This window comes from Clavelina lepadiformis, chromosome 9 (assembly GCF_947623445.1).
Source record: "Clavelina lepadiformis chromosome 9, kaClaLepa1.1, whole genome shotgun sequence".
NCBI classification, from domain to species: domain Eukaryota; kingdom Metazoa; phylum Chordata; class Ascidiacea; order Aplousobranchia; family Clavelinidae; genus Clavelina; species Clavelina lepadiformis.
Window position 1 is genome coordinate 2122544 of NC_135248.1, and position 12643 is coordinate 2135186.

General features: G+C 36.0%; 3 protein-coding genes across 3 annotated transcripts; 1 reads left to right on the forward strand and 2 right to left on the reverse strand.

The window, feature by feature from the left end:
- The first annotated feature begins 573 nt into the window (after nt 1-573).
- LOC143470397 (serine/threonine-protein kinase 26-like) lies at nt 574-5849 on the forward strand. The gene is made up of 11 exons (XM_076968511.1): nt 574-746; nt 869-970; nt 1229-1357; nt 1583-1639; nt 1880-1988; nt 2141-2298; nt 3015-3200; nt 3404-3543; nt 3916-4069; nt 4315-4451; nt 4761-5849. The coding sequence occupies exons 1-11, from the start codon at nt 708-710 to the stop codon at nt 4777-4779; spliced, it is 1230 nt and encodes a 409-aa protein (XP_076824626.1). The 5' UTR covers nt 574-707; the 3' UTR covers nt 4780-5849.
- Nucleotides 5712-7423, reverse strand: LOC143470399 (vesicle transport protein GOT1B-like). Its single transcript, XM_076968513.1, has 5 exons — nt 7280-7423; nt 7108-7199; nt 6709-6887; nt 6523-6604; nt 5712-6444 (listed from the first exon to the last, which is right to left on the reverse strand). The coding sequence occupies exons 1-5, from the start codon at nt 7302-7304 to the stop codon at nt 6406-6408; spliced, it is 417 nt and encodes a 138-aa protein (XP_076824628.1). The 5' UTR covers nt 7305-7423; the 3' UTR covers nt 5712-6405.
- On the reverse strand, nt 7423-10086 carry LOC143470398 (WD repeat-containing protein 74-like). The gene has a single exon (XM_076968512.1). The coding sequence runs from the start codon at nt 9081-9083 to the stop codon at nt 7887-7889; it is 1197 nt and encodes a 398-aa protein (XP_076824627.1). The 5' UTR covers nt 9084-10086; the 3' UTR covers nt 7423-7886.
- Nucleotides 10087-12643: the final 2557 nt, after the last annotated feature.

The window sequence follows — 12643 nt, forward strand, 5'->3', positions numbered from 1 at the left end:
GCAAAAAAACTTAGTAAAAAAGGTTGGCATACTGATATAGTTTAATTGGTGCATCATCACCAAAGCAAACAGAAAAGCAATTTGATTTGTTTGTTAACTCGTCACCACTATACTGTGCTTAAAGTTCTGTTTGCATGAAATACTGAGGTAGTGTAAAATTTCTCGTTACAGATGTATTGTGACAAAAAATACTTGTACATTGCTGCATTTCTGGCAATACAGGTTTTGTTGAAAAGAGTAGAATAGTATTATCCTAAAAGTCATCTGTGTAATAGCATTGATATCCAGTGGGCAAAAGTTAATTACAACAGACATAATCAATTTGCGCATGGCAAGCTGCAATCAATGCAAATGTTTAAATGGTAAATATAGAAATATTTATATCCTGGCAACGTTTTGGTAACTCTTACACGTTAGCTTTACCACAAGTCTATCAATTCGTGATTTTACAATACTTAGTGGAGAGGGTGTTGGACCCATAATGAATTTTTGTGGTACATTACTAGTTATTTGTGAGAATATTTTGTATCATTTTAAACTCCTTTGTGCTGCAGATCATCGTCCAAGCGTTTTTTTTTAATTATCAGGAATATGTGTTCAACTTTCAGATGAGTTTAATTCATTTATAAAGTGCAATAGTTGAGTGGAACTTTTAATGTTATTCTTCAATTTCCTGAAAAAAGAGTGAAGATCGCCAATACATAATAATGGCAAATCCTTTGAAGGTTTCATTCGCAAGACAGCAGGTGAGTTAAGTTTTTGTTCACACTTATTTTGACGTTACTTAAAACAGCGGCTCAAAGAAAACAAGTTGAGGAGTGTGACGGTACCTAAGTAGATGTTAGACGTAGTAAACTGTTGTGTTCAGAAAACTGCCTTAGACCCAGAAAAATTGTTCACGAAACAAGAACGGATCGGGAAAGGTTCTTTCGGTGAAGTTTACAAAGGCATCGACAATAGAACTTCCGAAGTATGTTGTTAGGATCATCGTTATACCAAGCATTAATTTTCTTACCATCTAATTAACGTGAATTTAAAGAGGAACTAAGATTTAAAACTATATTAGTTGCAAACAATTGTTTTCGATAGGATATTCGTATGAAAATTAAGACTTTAAGATTGTTATAACAACAGAGTTCTAGCAGCTCCAGAAGCTTCAGTACAAAACCTAACCATAGTTTGACAGGAAACGACAACCTTAAAGATAGAATATGCTTTGTTTCTGAAGGTTGTTGCCATTAAAATTATTGATCTCGAAGAAGCAGAAGATGAAATCGAAGACATTCAGCAGGAAATCACAGTTTTAAGCCAGTGTAACAGTCCTCACGTCACAAAATATCACGGCTCGTACTTAAAGGTAGTTCTACTGACAACAGTTTGGCAATTGTCAATTAATGCAATTAACCTAACGGTTACAAATAGTTTGCTAATCAATAAACAAATCAACTGTTCAATAAATCAATAGACTGATTAAGTAATCATTCGGTAGCTGTAAGTCGATATGTTGTAACAACTGGATACTAACTGTTTGAACAAGTATTATTTTTATATATAGCCCTTACAATATTTGGTTTTATTGCAGGGCACAAAGTTATGGATCATTATGGAGTATTTGGGAGGTGGTTCGGCACTTGACCTTGTGAGTAGTCATATGAGCTCTCGGTTGAACATCATTCTCAGTGAACTTCATTACTATAGACATTTACTTTGTGACGCAGTGCTTGTATCATACAGTATAATGTTTTGTTAAACGGACATTGCAAATAGTGCTATGCAACTGTGCATTTTGACCAACAATTTTATTACGGTCATTATAGACTTTTGTGTTCATTATGGCAATTCCAGAATGTCACAATAATTTGATGATATTTTTGTTCAGATGAAAGCCGGTTATTTTGAAGAGCCCTTCATTGCCACTATATTGAGGGAAATTTTAAAAGGACTCGATTATCTTCACAGCGAACGTAAACTACACAGAGATGTGAAAGGTACAACTAGTCGTAAAAGTTTTCCTTGCTGGTGTTAGCAATAAATTATTGACAGAGCCGGTTGTATTGATTTAAACTTTTAAGAGAAAGTTACTGTACAGCATGAATCTGCGTGTCTTAATTATCAAAGTTTTTTCTTTCCTTTTTCACAGCTGCCAATGTATTGCTCTCCGAAAGCGGAGAAGTAAAATTGGCCGATTTCGGAGTAGCTGGCCAACTCACCGACACGCAGATAAAGCGAAACACGTTTGTTGGAACTCCCTTTTGGATGGCCCCAGAGGTTATCAAACAATCAGCGTATGATTTCAAGGTAAAATTTAGTGCGAATATAAACGTTTTGTGACAAAATAAATATTGAATTAACTTACTGAGCGATGACTAGGCTGCAAAAAAACACTTACCAGATTGTAAGAGCTAAGTGGTTGTATAAATACACACCCAGAGCTCAGAGGATAAATGTTTACTTTAAATGAAAGTTTACCACTCTCAGTGGGATCAAGAATTGACTTTGCTTTGTTAATTAGCGCTGGCGAGAATTCAGCGACTGTTGAAATACGCAGACAATGAGCACAATCCAAACGTCACTTTGTGTGTTGATTTTTCAACTTGTTTTTTACTTATACCGGTTCTTTAATATTGGCCTTACTCAAGTGATATATATATTTACAGGTTCTTTGCAATGCACGTTGTTCTTCTATATATAGACATTTAAGTGGAAATATAGATTAGTTTAGTAAAATGTTAGTTAGTAAGAGCATTAAAGTTTTCAAAAAGTATTTCGTTAAAGTGTTCACTTTTCGTTAACCATATAACACGAAGTTGAGTTTATTTTGTCCAATGTACGTCATTAGGATTTCTTTAAACAACGAAGGACTAGGAATGTATCGATTGCATGTTGTGAAAGTAGACTATTCTTTTTTGTATAAAATTTTGCTCTTTTACTTTGGAAAGTAATAGATTTGATCAATTAGTATTTTTTTGTATGTAGGTTGAAACTTTTAATCGTAACAATGAAATTAATTTTAGGCCGATATTTGGTCCTTGGGTATCACTGCATTGGAGTTGGCGAAAGGGGAACCACCAAATGCAGACCTTCACCCAATGAGGGTGCTATTCCTTATACCCAAGAATAATCCACCCACCTTAGAGGGAGATTACAGTAAAGATTTCAAAATGTTCATTGAAGCTTGCTTGAACAAAGATCCAAAATTTGTAAGTATCTAGTATTACATTTACTTGATAGTTGCTCTTTGTCTTCGATCTGCGCTGCTCTCTCGAAAAGCATCTTCCATTTAAGACAATACACCACATGGAGCTATCCCAAATACCAAGAATCCGGTTAAAGGGTTAAATTACCTCATCAGGGCTGGAGAGAGATCTTGTAGATTCACCTAAACATTGCTATGTTTTTACAGAGGCCTGCTGCAAAGGAGCTATTAAAACACAAATTCCTGAAGCAAGCAAAGAAAACGTCACACCTAGTTGAACTTATAGATCGCTTTAAGGCGTATAAAGTTAACCATACCGAGTCAGAAAGCTCAGACGAATCTGATGAGTATGTCTGTTGTAATTTAAACATCTGTTGTTGCTTAGCATTATTTTGGCGGCTTTTCCAGTTCTCTTCCACTGCTAGTCACAATGTTTATTTTTCGCTGGCGTGTGCTTCATCTGTCAAAATTGTACTTGATTGAATTTTATTCCAGCTCTGGTTTGACAGTTATTAATCAAATTTAGTTATTTGTGTGTCGTTTCTTGTAACACTCTATCTTGGACAGGACCATCTACTGAGAAAATAGCCTTTTCAAACTTGTTTCATCGTCTTCTTAAGAAAAACTTTTTAATCCTATGCTTTGTAATGTAGTTTTTTTAGTTCTAATATGTTCTTTATGAAGTATTTCATGCATTCGTGTTCGTTTATTTCAAATAGTGAGAGGACTGACAACCAGGATAGCGAAGATGGAGACGCGTGGGTCTTTGGAACAGTAAGAGGACCAAAGAACAGTGAAAATGGAATGTTGAAGGAGGACCTGTCTCCCACCTCTCGGTCCCTGACCGAACTCGTGACACCGCTTGTAAAGCAGGTTTGTTTGTCTATGTATTGTACATGCTCTACAACTTTATTTCTCAAAAAGGATTCCTAACTATTAGTCTTCTCGAAACTCTGAAAAGTATCATATAATTTGAACTCTATCACATTATGTGAAATTGTATCATGCTTTCTCTTGTGTAGTGAAATTACTTTAGTATACATATTACATAGTCATATGTCCTACGTACACAACACACAGTCCCATCAAAATCAAGCCATCATTTGTTGCATTTTCAGTTAAAAGAGAATCGATTTGAAAACGAAGTACGCCACCACGCCTTAGATGGTGTCATCAAGGCATTGGAAGATGCTGAAGCGAAGTGTCCTGGTATCACAGACAGTCTGGTTGAGGGCCTTGTGAAACGATTTCAAAAGCAAGTGCATGATTGTAAAAGTGGTGCCATAATTAGTTTAATTACCCACGACCTGTGAGAACCTTTAATCGAACTTAGCTTAACTCAGTAACTTGGCTGGTTCCACCTAAAATATCTGCTCGATAAAATGAATTAAACTCAACCTCAGACAACTTTAATAATAATAATTTTAAGTTTTTAATAATTTACAATAGTTTAATTGGTCTCTTAAACTTGAGATAACATAATAAGTTACTAAGCTTCCAATGTATATAATTGTTCATGCAAATAATACGCACACATTATCTAACTTTTCTTATAATCTTACAGATATAACGATCCACGATGAGGCTTACGACTCTTCTTCTCCTGCCGTGCAGATTCTTCGTATTTTGTTCTATCACGTTTTACTTGTTGGACATCTTGTTATACAGGATTCTTAACAAACTTATTTTGTATCCAGGCCTGTGTTACCCCCACAGATAGCCTAACAAACGATCATGGCGTTCAAATCAACAGATAATAATCGTTGGTCAACATATTTGTGTTGAATTTGTTGATGAAACAAAAATTTTAGGTTTGCTGTAACTCTCTTGGTCTGTGTGGTAGTGGTTAGAATAATCCTTTTTTTGCAAAAGGCTGATCTTATAAAGTCAACACAGAAATCCTAGTAGTACTTCTCTGTGACTAAATGACACATATCGTGCAATTTTTCCTGCCAATTGTGCCTTTTTCTTTGTGTTTCCTAACTACTGTGCATTGTTGTTCCAACCAAACCACAAATATGTACTTTACCATTATGGTAGGGTAGCAAATGAATTTATTGTTGTTCTTGATTTGGCTATCACATTCAAACGCAAAGCACCCAACAAAAACATTGCTTACAACGGTTAGGTAACACTTGAGCTTGGTCACCAGTATACCTATAAGTGGGCGTTGTGAAATGAATGGATTTTATTGGTTCCAAATTGGGCATGTCTTGGTCCACGTGTCAAAATCAGATTATTCTAAAAATCAGTAATAGAATGATGTTTTATGTTAATATGATTTTGAAGAGTTACGCTTTATGTGCCAGATGCCATAAGGAAAATATCATTTTTAACTGAATGGACCATAATTTAAGTTAAATTGCACACTTAGTAAAGGGTTGAATTGACTTTCTGCATAGCAAAATGCTAGTCCAAGCACAGACAACCCATCCATGTTGTTAACTTGTGACCTTTTCAATGTAATTTTATCTGGCAAATCTATTATAAAATATTGCTTTTCGACGCTTTCATATAAAACTAAGCTGTTTTATTGCAACAAATTTGTTGAAGCATTTTTAATTATTATACAGTGCTATGCTGACAATCATTGTCCATAATTGCTAAACCCCGTCTTACGTAAGCAACAAATATATGAAAACTGTGCAAGTTTGTCATGATGTGCATCATCCTTGGTAGTCAACATCTGTTGTAAACTGCAAAACTGACATAATATTTTTACTTAAAATAAATTTTGTATCATTAAAAGATCCTTTATTTTAACACCAAAACACCAATGCTCGTTCGATCTATATGAACAAAACTTCTACTTAACCAAGCAAGTATTATTGCATTTTGCTAATTGCAGCATTGTTTTTGTAAACTGTTAAGGTAAGGAGTAGTTTAAATACAGTATAATGGGGATAAAACTAAAGTTTAAACCAAACATAAAGGTCTAACAACAAATAAACGTTTTCAGTTGATGATCTCAACAGCAACAAAACCTAAACATGAAATTATATAACGAAGTTCATCTTTTTCTCAAACCTTGTGCTTGGTTTTTTTCGAAAACATTTATAGACACAATGTGCATATGCTGGCAAGTAGAAAATGGAATCTTTGTAAAGTTTGACACTAAACATATAGATAAAATATTGCACTCTCGCCACGCATTGTACCGAAAGTGTTTTGTACACTGGTCTTTAAAAAAGTGTATGGGGAATGTCTTGTCAGACCATCGGGTGTTGGCCTTCCATTTTCTCAGCAAACTGTAAATAATCGCATTATTTGTTGTAAAGTTGAAATGTGAAGTTTCTGATGAACCCATTCCAAAAAGCGAAACTCACCTTGTTGATGACGGGTATATTTAAAATACTTCCAATTACTGGCAATCTTCTTAAAAAGTTAATTATAACTGGGAAAAATCCGCTGCAAAAAACATTCGAGGAAAAGGTAACAATTAGAGTTTACGTACCTTGAAAAAGTATCAAGATCTGAAACATATTACAGTTTGGCATGATGCCAGGTCGTACCTAAACAGAAGGAAGAATCCATACGCTTCAATTAGCATTCCAATTAACGGCCAACCTAACAAAACGATTAAAATCCCCGCAAAGAAAAATCCACTTGATTTTACTTTGTGCTTTTGAAAGAAAAAGTTGAATGTTCTCTGAAGGCCAATGATGAAGGATAAGCCGCTGATGAACAGAAGCTGTGAAGACGGCAACAATTCACAAGGTTAAAATAAACTAACTATACACTAGGAGTAAATTGTGTTCAAAATATTAGATACGGAACTGTTAAAATTAACTCCTGTTAACAGTTAGGTTCGGGTTAGTAAGAGCAAGGGGTGTTAAATGATAACTTCCAAGTTGATTAATATTTGACCAACGATAGTTGATTTGATCTTTGCAAAGTCAATTTAAACTTACGTTTCCAAACGCAAGCAGAACCCTGTCAAACAAAAACACCATCCCAAGAAAGAGAAAAAATGCCCCAAATCCGGTAAGACCAATGCCAATCTCTGCATATAACAAAACATGATAAAATACTTTGCATCTCTGTGTAGTATGTATTTGTACAGAGTTTGATTATTTTACTTACTTTGACTATCTGACACTGACAACATTGTGGTCAATTGAGATTTCCTATGGCTGGAAGCTGAATCACTCTACTGTACTTCAAAAATTAGCAGATCTTTGCCAGGAGATTAAACAAGAGGAGTAGATAAACCTATACCATAACACCTGAAAACATTTTTCAAGGATTGCAAGTTATCGTTTCAGTACTGTACTCGTGATCTTAATTGAAGTCAATGTTACCCTTGTCTTGGCATACTTGACCACTAAAACTGAAATCGCATTTACTAACCAACATGAAATATAGCGTAAACCAGTGCACATACAAACCATCAATCATTAACAATGACAAATTGCAATTCCTGCGTCACTCAGCAGAAAGTATATCTTATCAATGAATGGACTTTGAACAGTTACGAAGTGCATGTAACCTATTTTTCTGTTGTTTTCTGTATAATCTTGCCACGAGCATGTGGTGCAATATGAATGCACTGATTGAAGTTAAGCAAATAAATAATGATTTTATCATTTGAAAATTACGACTTGCATTATGCATGAGTATGATTTTACGTTCTTATTAAAGTGGGCAGTTTGTATTCATTTATATACACACACACACATTAGTAACGTTGTTAACGTTTTCTTTTCTTGCTGTTCTTAGTGGATGGAAGATGGTCTTTTATTGGTTGATTATTGCTGTTATAATTGTCCTGAGATGAATCTGAATCAAGGTCCGAATGACCATCTTCTATTTCATCCATCTTCTTCCACATTTCCTCCTCTTCTTTATTCTGATCTTGATCTTTACCTTCATCGAGCTTTCTCTTCTGGGAATTATTTGTCACTTTATCCGCTTCAATCGGCCCGTCAGTTGCCAACAAACGATTCAGACGGGATTTTAGGTAGACTTTGTGCACCACCTTGCTGCTGTTTTCGTGATGGACTCTAAGATGACGGTCGAGGCCACAGGAAAAGAAATAGGGCAATTGAGCGTGGCAAACTATATCACGAACACTGCCGGCAAAACCTTTGTAGCTTCGAACAACGTGCTTGAATTTGCGAACATCAAATGATGCTACTTCTCCTCTAGTGTTTCCAACAATAACTTGATTAGGTTTACGTTCTGTGACGGCTGCTGCAGTTATTGGATATTCACTGTATTCTGTTTCCAAAACCGGCCTCCTTGCTTGAGATTTAGGATCATATATCCGAAGACTATGGGTTCCTGTAGTAGTTAAAACCTTGTCTGAATCAGGGAGAAATTTAATGTTTGTTATCCAGACGGGTATGCGCAATTGAAGCCAGTCAGGTCTAACATTTTTTGCTTTAAAAATGGGTTCTTTTGCTGAATTTATGTCCCACAACCTAAGCAGATTTTCTTTACCGCCTGTTGCTAGTAAATCACTGTTCTGATTAAATGTCATGCATTCCAAATTAGCACCGGCGTTTAAGCTAATACTTGGTTCTTTAGCATCAAAATCCCATAATCTTACATGTCCTGATGAAGTCGCAGAAATAAATGCTTTCTCTGTCGTTTGCAGTCCAATTACTGTCTCCTTTTCACTTTCAAATTCTGGTATTTGTTTGTGCAACTCCAAAAAACTTTTGGTCTTCATATCAAATTGTCTGATTACCCCATTTTTGTGGGCTGCAAATAGTGATTCTTTCTGTTGATTCTTCCAACACATGCAACAAATTCCTTGCTCCTTGCCATAATTCTCCTTGTAAAAGTGATTCGTTGCAACCTTCTTGATTAAGTTCACAGATTTAAGCAGGCCAGTCTCTGCTCCGAGCCAAATGTTCGCAGGATAATCATAATTTTGCTCCATTCTAGACCCTAAGGACACAGAAAAATACAATTCCAACAAAAAATAAAAGACTGCATTACTAATAATTTTGGCTAGGCGGCCAACCTGATTACAAACATGGGTCTTTTGCACTTTTTCTTTCCAACGAATAAAGAAGATCTGAATGGGAAGGACCTAGGAGGTAGGCCATGTAATAGAAAATTTATGACGTACAGCAATAATTTTTCAATACTTGATATTGGAGTTAAAAAATATAAGAGACCCTAAACTTGTTAGTTTAGTTTTCAAAACGTTTAGCTACTGTGTTAACTGATAGCTAGCCAAAAATTTCCATCTAAATTGTGGACTTAGTTACCATACTTTGTAACCATTGCTATAGAACAGTGGTCCTTCAACTTGTTCAGTTGTTAGAGCCTGGGGGTAACGAACCCAAAACTTTCGTACAAACATCCACAAATCACGATCCACAGGAAAGCATGGCAGTTTACGACGAGAAATCGTGTGTGCAAAAACATAATTTTGGCATGATGGCGTACACCAAAGCCTCAATTCTGTGTTTATTTATTAGAAGTTGGCGTTCAAACAACCAGATTTTCTTTGTTTATTTATTATATATATGGGCGTGAAAACAAAACTTTTCGGCATACGCATTGATGAATATCGTGCGTGCAGGTGCCAAACTTTTCACTATGGTCCACCCACTCCACCGAGTTGTGAAATGTGTCCTGGGGTCCCATGGGGTTCATTCAAATTCAATTTACGGGCTACTGCCCACTGCGCTGTAGGCCTACTACATATCAAGAATCGAGTGGTTAATCTGTTACTGGTTATTTTATAATCGATATGACCATGATAGGCCTGTAGGTCTATATAGTTGTGTAGGCTAGCCTAGTTATTGCTGTGCACTTTTATTCATTTAACTGACAGACCAACTTGTCCAACTTACACAAGCTGACGAGCCTACATGCAACGTGCAAATATGCTAAATTCCTGGAACATTAGTTTTACCTGATGTTGCCTATTCTATTGATACGATCCATAATTGAAATTGAAAGTGTAGCACCTTCACACACGAGATTCAACAACGTCATATCGTACCATACCGTGTGTAGCGACGATTGGATGCTTCTTGGTTTGTCGCTGGTTGGCGCCCTCAAGATAAACCCCCTGCACGTGGTACTTTTTCTCACTGCATAATCGTTTGCCATTCTCTTTTCCTCTGATTCGTTTTCAACTGGGAATCGCGTTAAGTGTTGAGCTTACAAGGTTATGACTCATTTAATATATGAGCAAGGTAACATGCCGTTGTAACAGCAGCCTAATGGAGTCAGCAGTCAGATTCACTTTATCGGATAGAGCAACGCAGCAACCATACATTCGCCAAACGTGCACTTCAACAGAACTTTTTTATCTTCACGTTGATTTATTATAAATAAACAAAAACAACCGGGTTGTTAAGTACACAGAGAGTAAAATAAAAAGACATTCAAAGCATGAAACTTTACCGATCGGAATGTACGATATATTAATTAATTATTATTGATCATTAAACAACAGTTGCCAAAAAATTCTGGAACACCCATACATTTTATGAATGGTTGTTGACGAACTTGTCAACCCCATCCCCGCCTGTCGCGCGGGATACCGGGGTTCGATTCCCCGACGGGGAGCAATCTTTTCTTTTGTCTCACTGAAAAATTGGGAAGGGGTCAGCAAAGTTTGAAATGCTTTCAGCTGTTATTTTTAGCAAGAACATGAAACAGAAAGATGTGAATGGTCGAGACAAGTTTGGTCTGCTCGTCTGCTCTAGAGTCTAAATCACAGGGCGCCCTCCTGCGTCCTTGTTACTACAGTGGAATAAATCCTCTCCTGTCAATGGGGATATATATTTTTCATCTTCAAAGCAGTACGAAGGAAAATTTTCTATAACTTGTCCCGTGCATGCGAATTGTTTAAACGTAGAAGTCTTTGCTGCATTTAAAGTGCATTTGTCCACATTAATAGATAAATTAAATTTATCGGAGGTTTTGTGGAACAGTGTGAACGCAAAGAAACCAAAACAACAAAACCTTTGTTTTACAATGTTGTTGTATTCCTTACGTATAGTGTTGTGTTAATTAAAAGCTTTGTTCTGGCCACATTTGTTACCCGCGTCTTGTAATTATGCCGCCAGCTTCCCTCGTCTTTACTAATTGTTGAATTCTTGCCGTTTTCCTGATACACACGTTTAGCTACGTCAAGGCAGTTCGGTTTAAAGTGTTGGGTCGCGAATGGTTGTAACCAGTGCCAGCTCGTTCGTTTTATTGAGTGTCCATTATTAATTAACGCCCTTTTTGTGAATTGTTTTCAAATATATCAACCAACACTGGAGCGTGACTTGGTGTGACGGTTCCTGCGTTTTACGTAACATTATCAACAAAGTTAGTTTTATTGATCAAAAGCCGATCTTTGATATTCTTTCTAAAGTAGAAAATGAACACGATTTACGAGCTTTGGATAACCTAATCGTTGTCCTTGTGATAGCAATAGTAGCTTAGAAAGCATCCGCGCCTATCACGCGAGAGACCGGGCTTTGATTCTCCGACGAAAACAAGGTTTTGCTTTATCATCAGAAGCAAATCACACAATACTAATCATTTTTGGGCCTAAAACTGTCTATTTTCATTTACGATTTGGTTTTAAAAGTTGCAAAGCTAATTTTTAGCAGCACAGCAACAAGAAAGCTTAACATATTGTTAAATGCACGTCGAACTAGCACGCACTAACTAAAACTAAAAACCTTAAAATTATAAATCGACTTATATTTTGGTGACAGTTTACATGTATTCATTAAAACGTTTTTACGATTTTATGATACTATGATAACTATGATTGTAATTTATCCCTTGTTGTATGCTCCTTGGTACGTATTTACTCTTTGAACAAATATTTAAAAGAAAGATGATTAAGCAATGGCGAAAAGGAAACGCAAATACTCTTGTAAATAATTTTTAGTTTTTTAAAATATGCTTCAAACATCAATTTAGTGTAAGTGTAATGCATTATAGAACAATATGCGAGATAACCGACAACTAAAATTGTTGAATAAAATAAAAGACAAACGTATTGACACCTACGTATACCACAGATTTCGAATATTAAGTTTATGTTATACAAAATATCTTTGCAAATGTAAAATTTTTATGATAATCGGGGTATTTTAGAATGATTTCAGAGGTTCGGTTTCGTTTTGGCATTGGAATAGGCCCAATAAAAGCAAGTTGAACCCACACAAAGGTTTGTCTTAAATCAAAAGAAAGCTTACCATTATTCGATTTGCAGAGTTAAGTCCTTTACGCGTGGGCAACTAATTGATGAAGTTGCGTGTTTTAAATTGTCGTGTTAGAGCTCTGGTTATTTTTCAAGTCTAAAACATTCAAACTTAAACGTCAGCTTTCGTGCGTTTTGTGACGCCTTAGTAACCCAGCCTGCCATGCACAAATTTTGTTTTTATTTTAAAAGCAGAACCAACGGTGCTGCATATTGCGCCTAAATTTCGCCTTGTTTAATCCCGAGTTGATGCCGTGGTGATGTTACTATGC

What these genes read in the sequence shown, in the direction of transcription:
- LOC143470397 (XM_076968511.1), top strand. Translation starts at nt 708, where the DNA reads ATGGCAAATCCTTTGAAGGTTTCATTCGCAAGACAGCAG. An exon ending in TTTCATTCGCAAGACAGCAG is followed by an intron (nt 747 to 868) that starts GTGAGTTAAGTT and finishes TGTTGTGTTCAG; the next exon opens with AAAACTGCCTTAGACCCAGA. An exon ending in TGACACCGCTTGTAAAGCAG is followed by an intron (nt 4,070 to 4,314) that starts GTTTGTTTGTCT and finishes TTGCATTTTCAG; the next exon opens with TTAAAAGAGAATCGATTTGA.
- LOC143470399 (XM_076968513.1), bottom strand. Translation starts at nt 7,304, where the DNA reads ATGTTGTCAGTGTCAGATAGTCAAA. An exon ending in TTCTGCTTGCGTTTGGAAAC is followed by an intron (nt 6,888 to 7,107) that starts GTAAGTTTAAAT and finishes CCGTCTTCACAG; the next exon opens with CTTCTGTTCATCAGCGGCTT. An exon ending in GGATTCTTCCTTCTGTTTAG is followed by an intron (nt 6,605 to 6,708) that starts GTACGACCTGGC and finishes TGTTTTTTGCAG; the next exon opens with CGGATTTTTCCCAGTTATAA.
- LOC143470398 (XM_076968512.1), bottom strand. Translation starts at nt 9,083, where the DNA reads ATGGAGCAAAATTATGATTATCCTGCGAACATTTGGCTCGGAGCAGAG.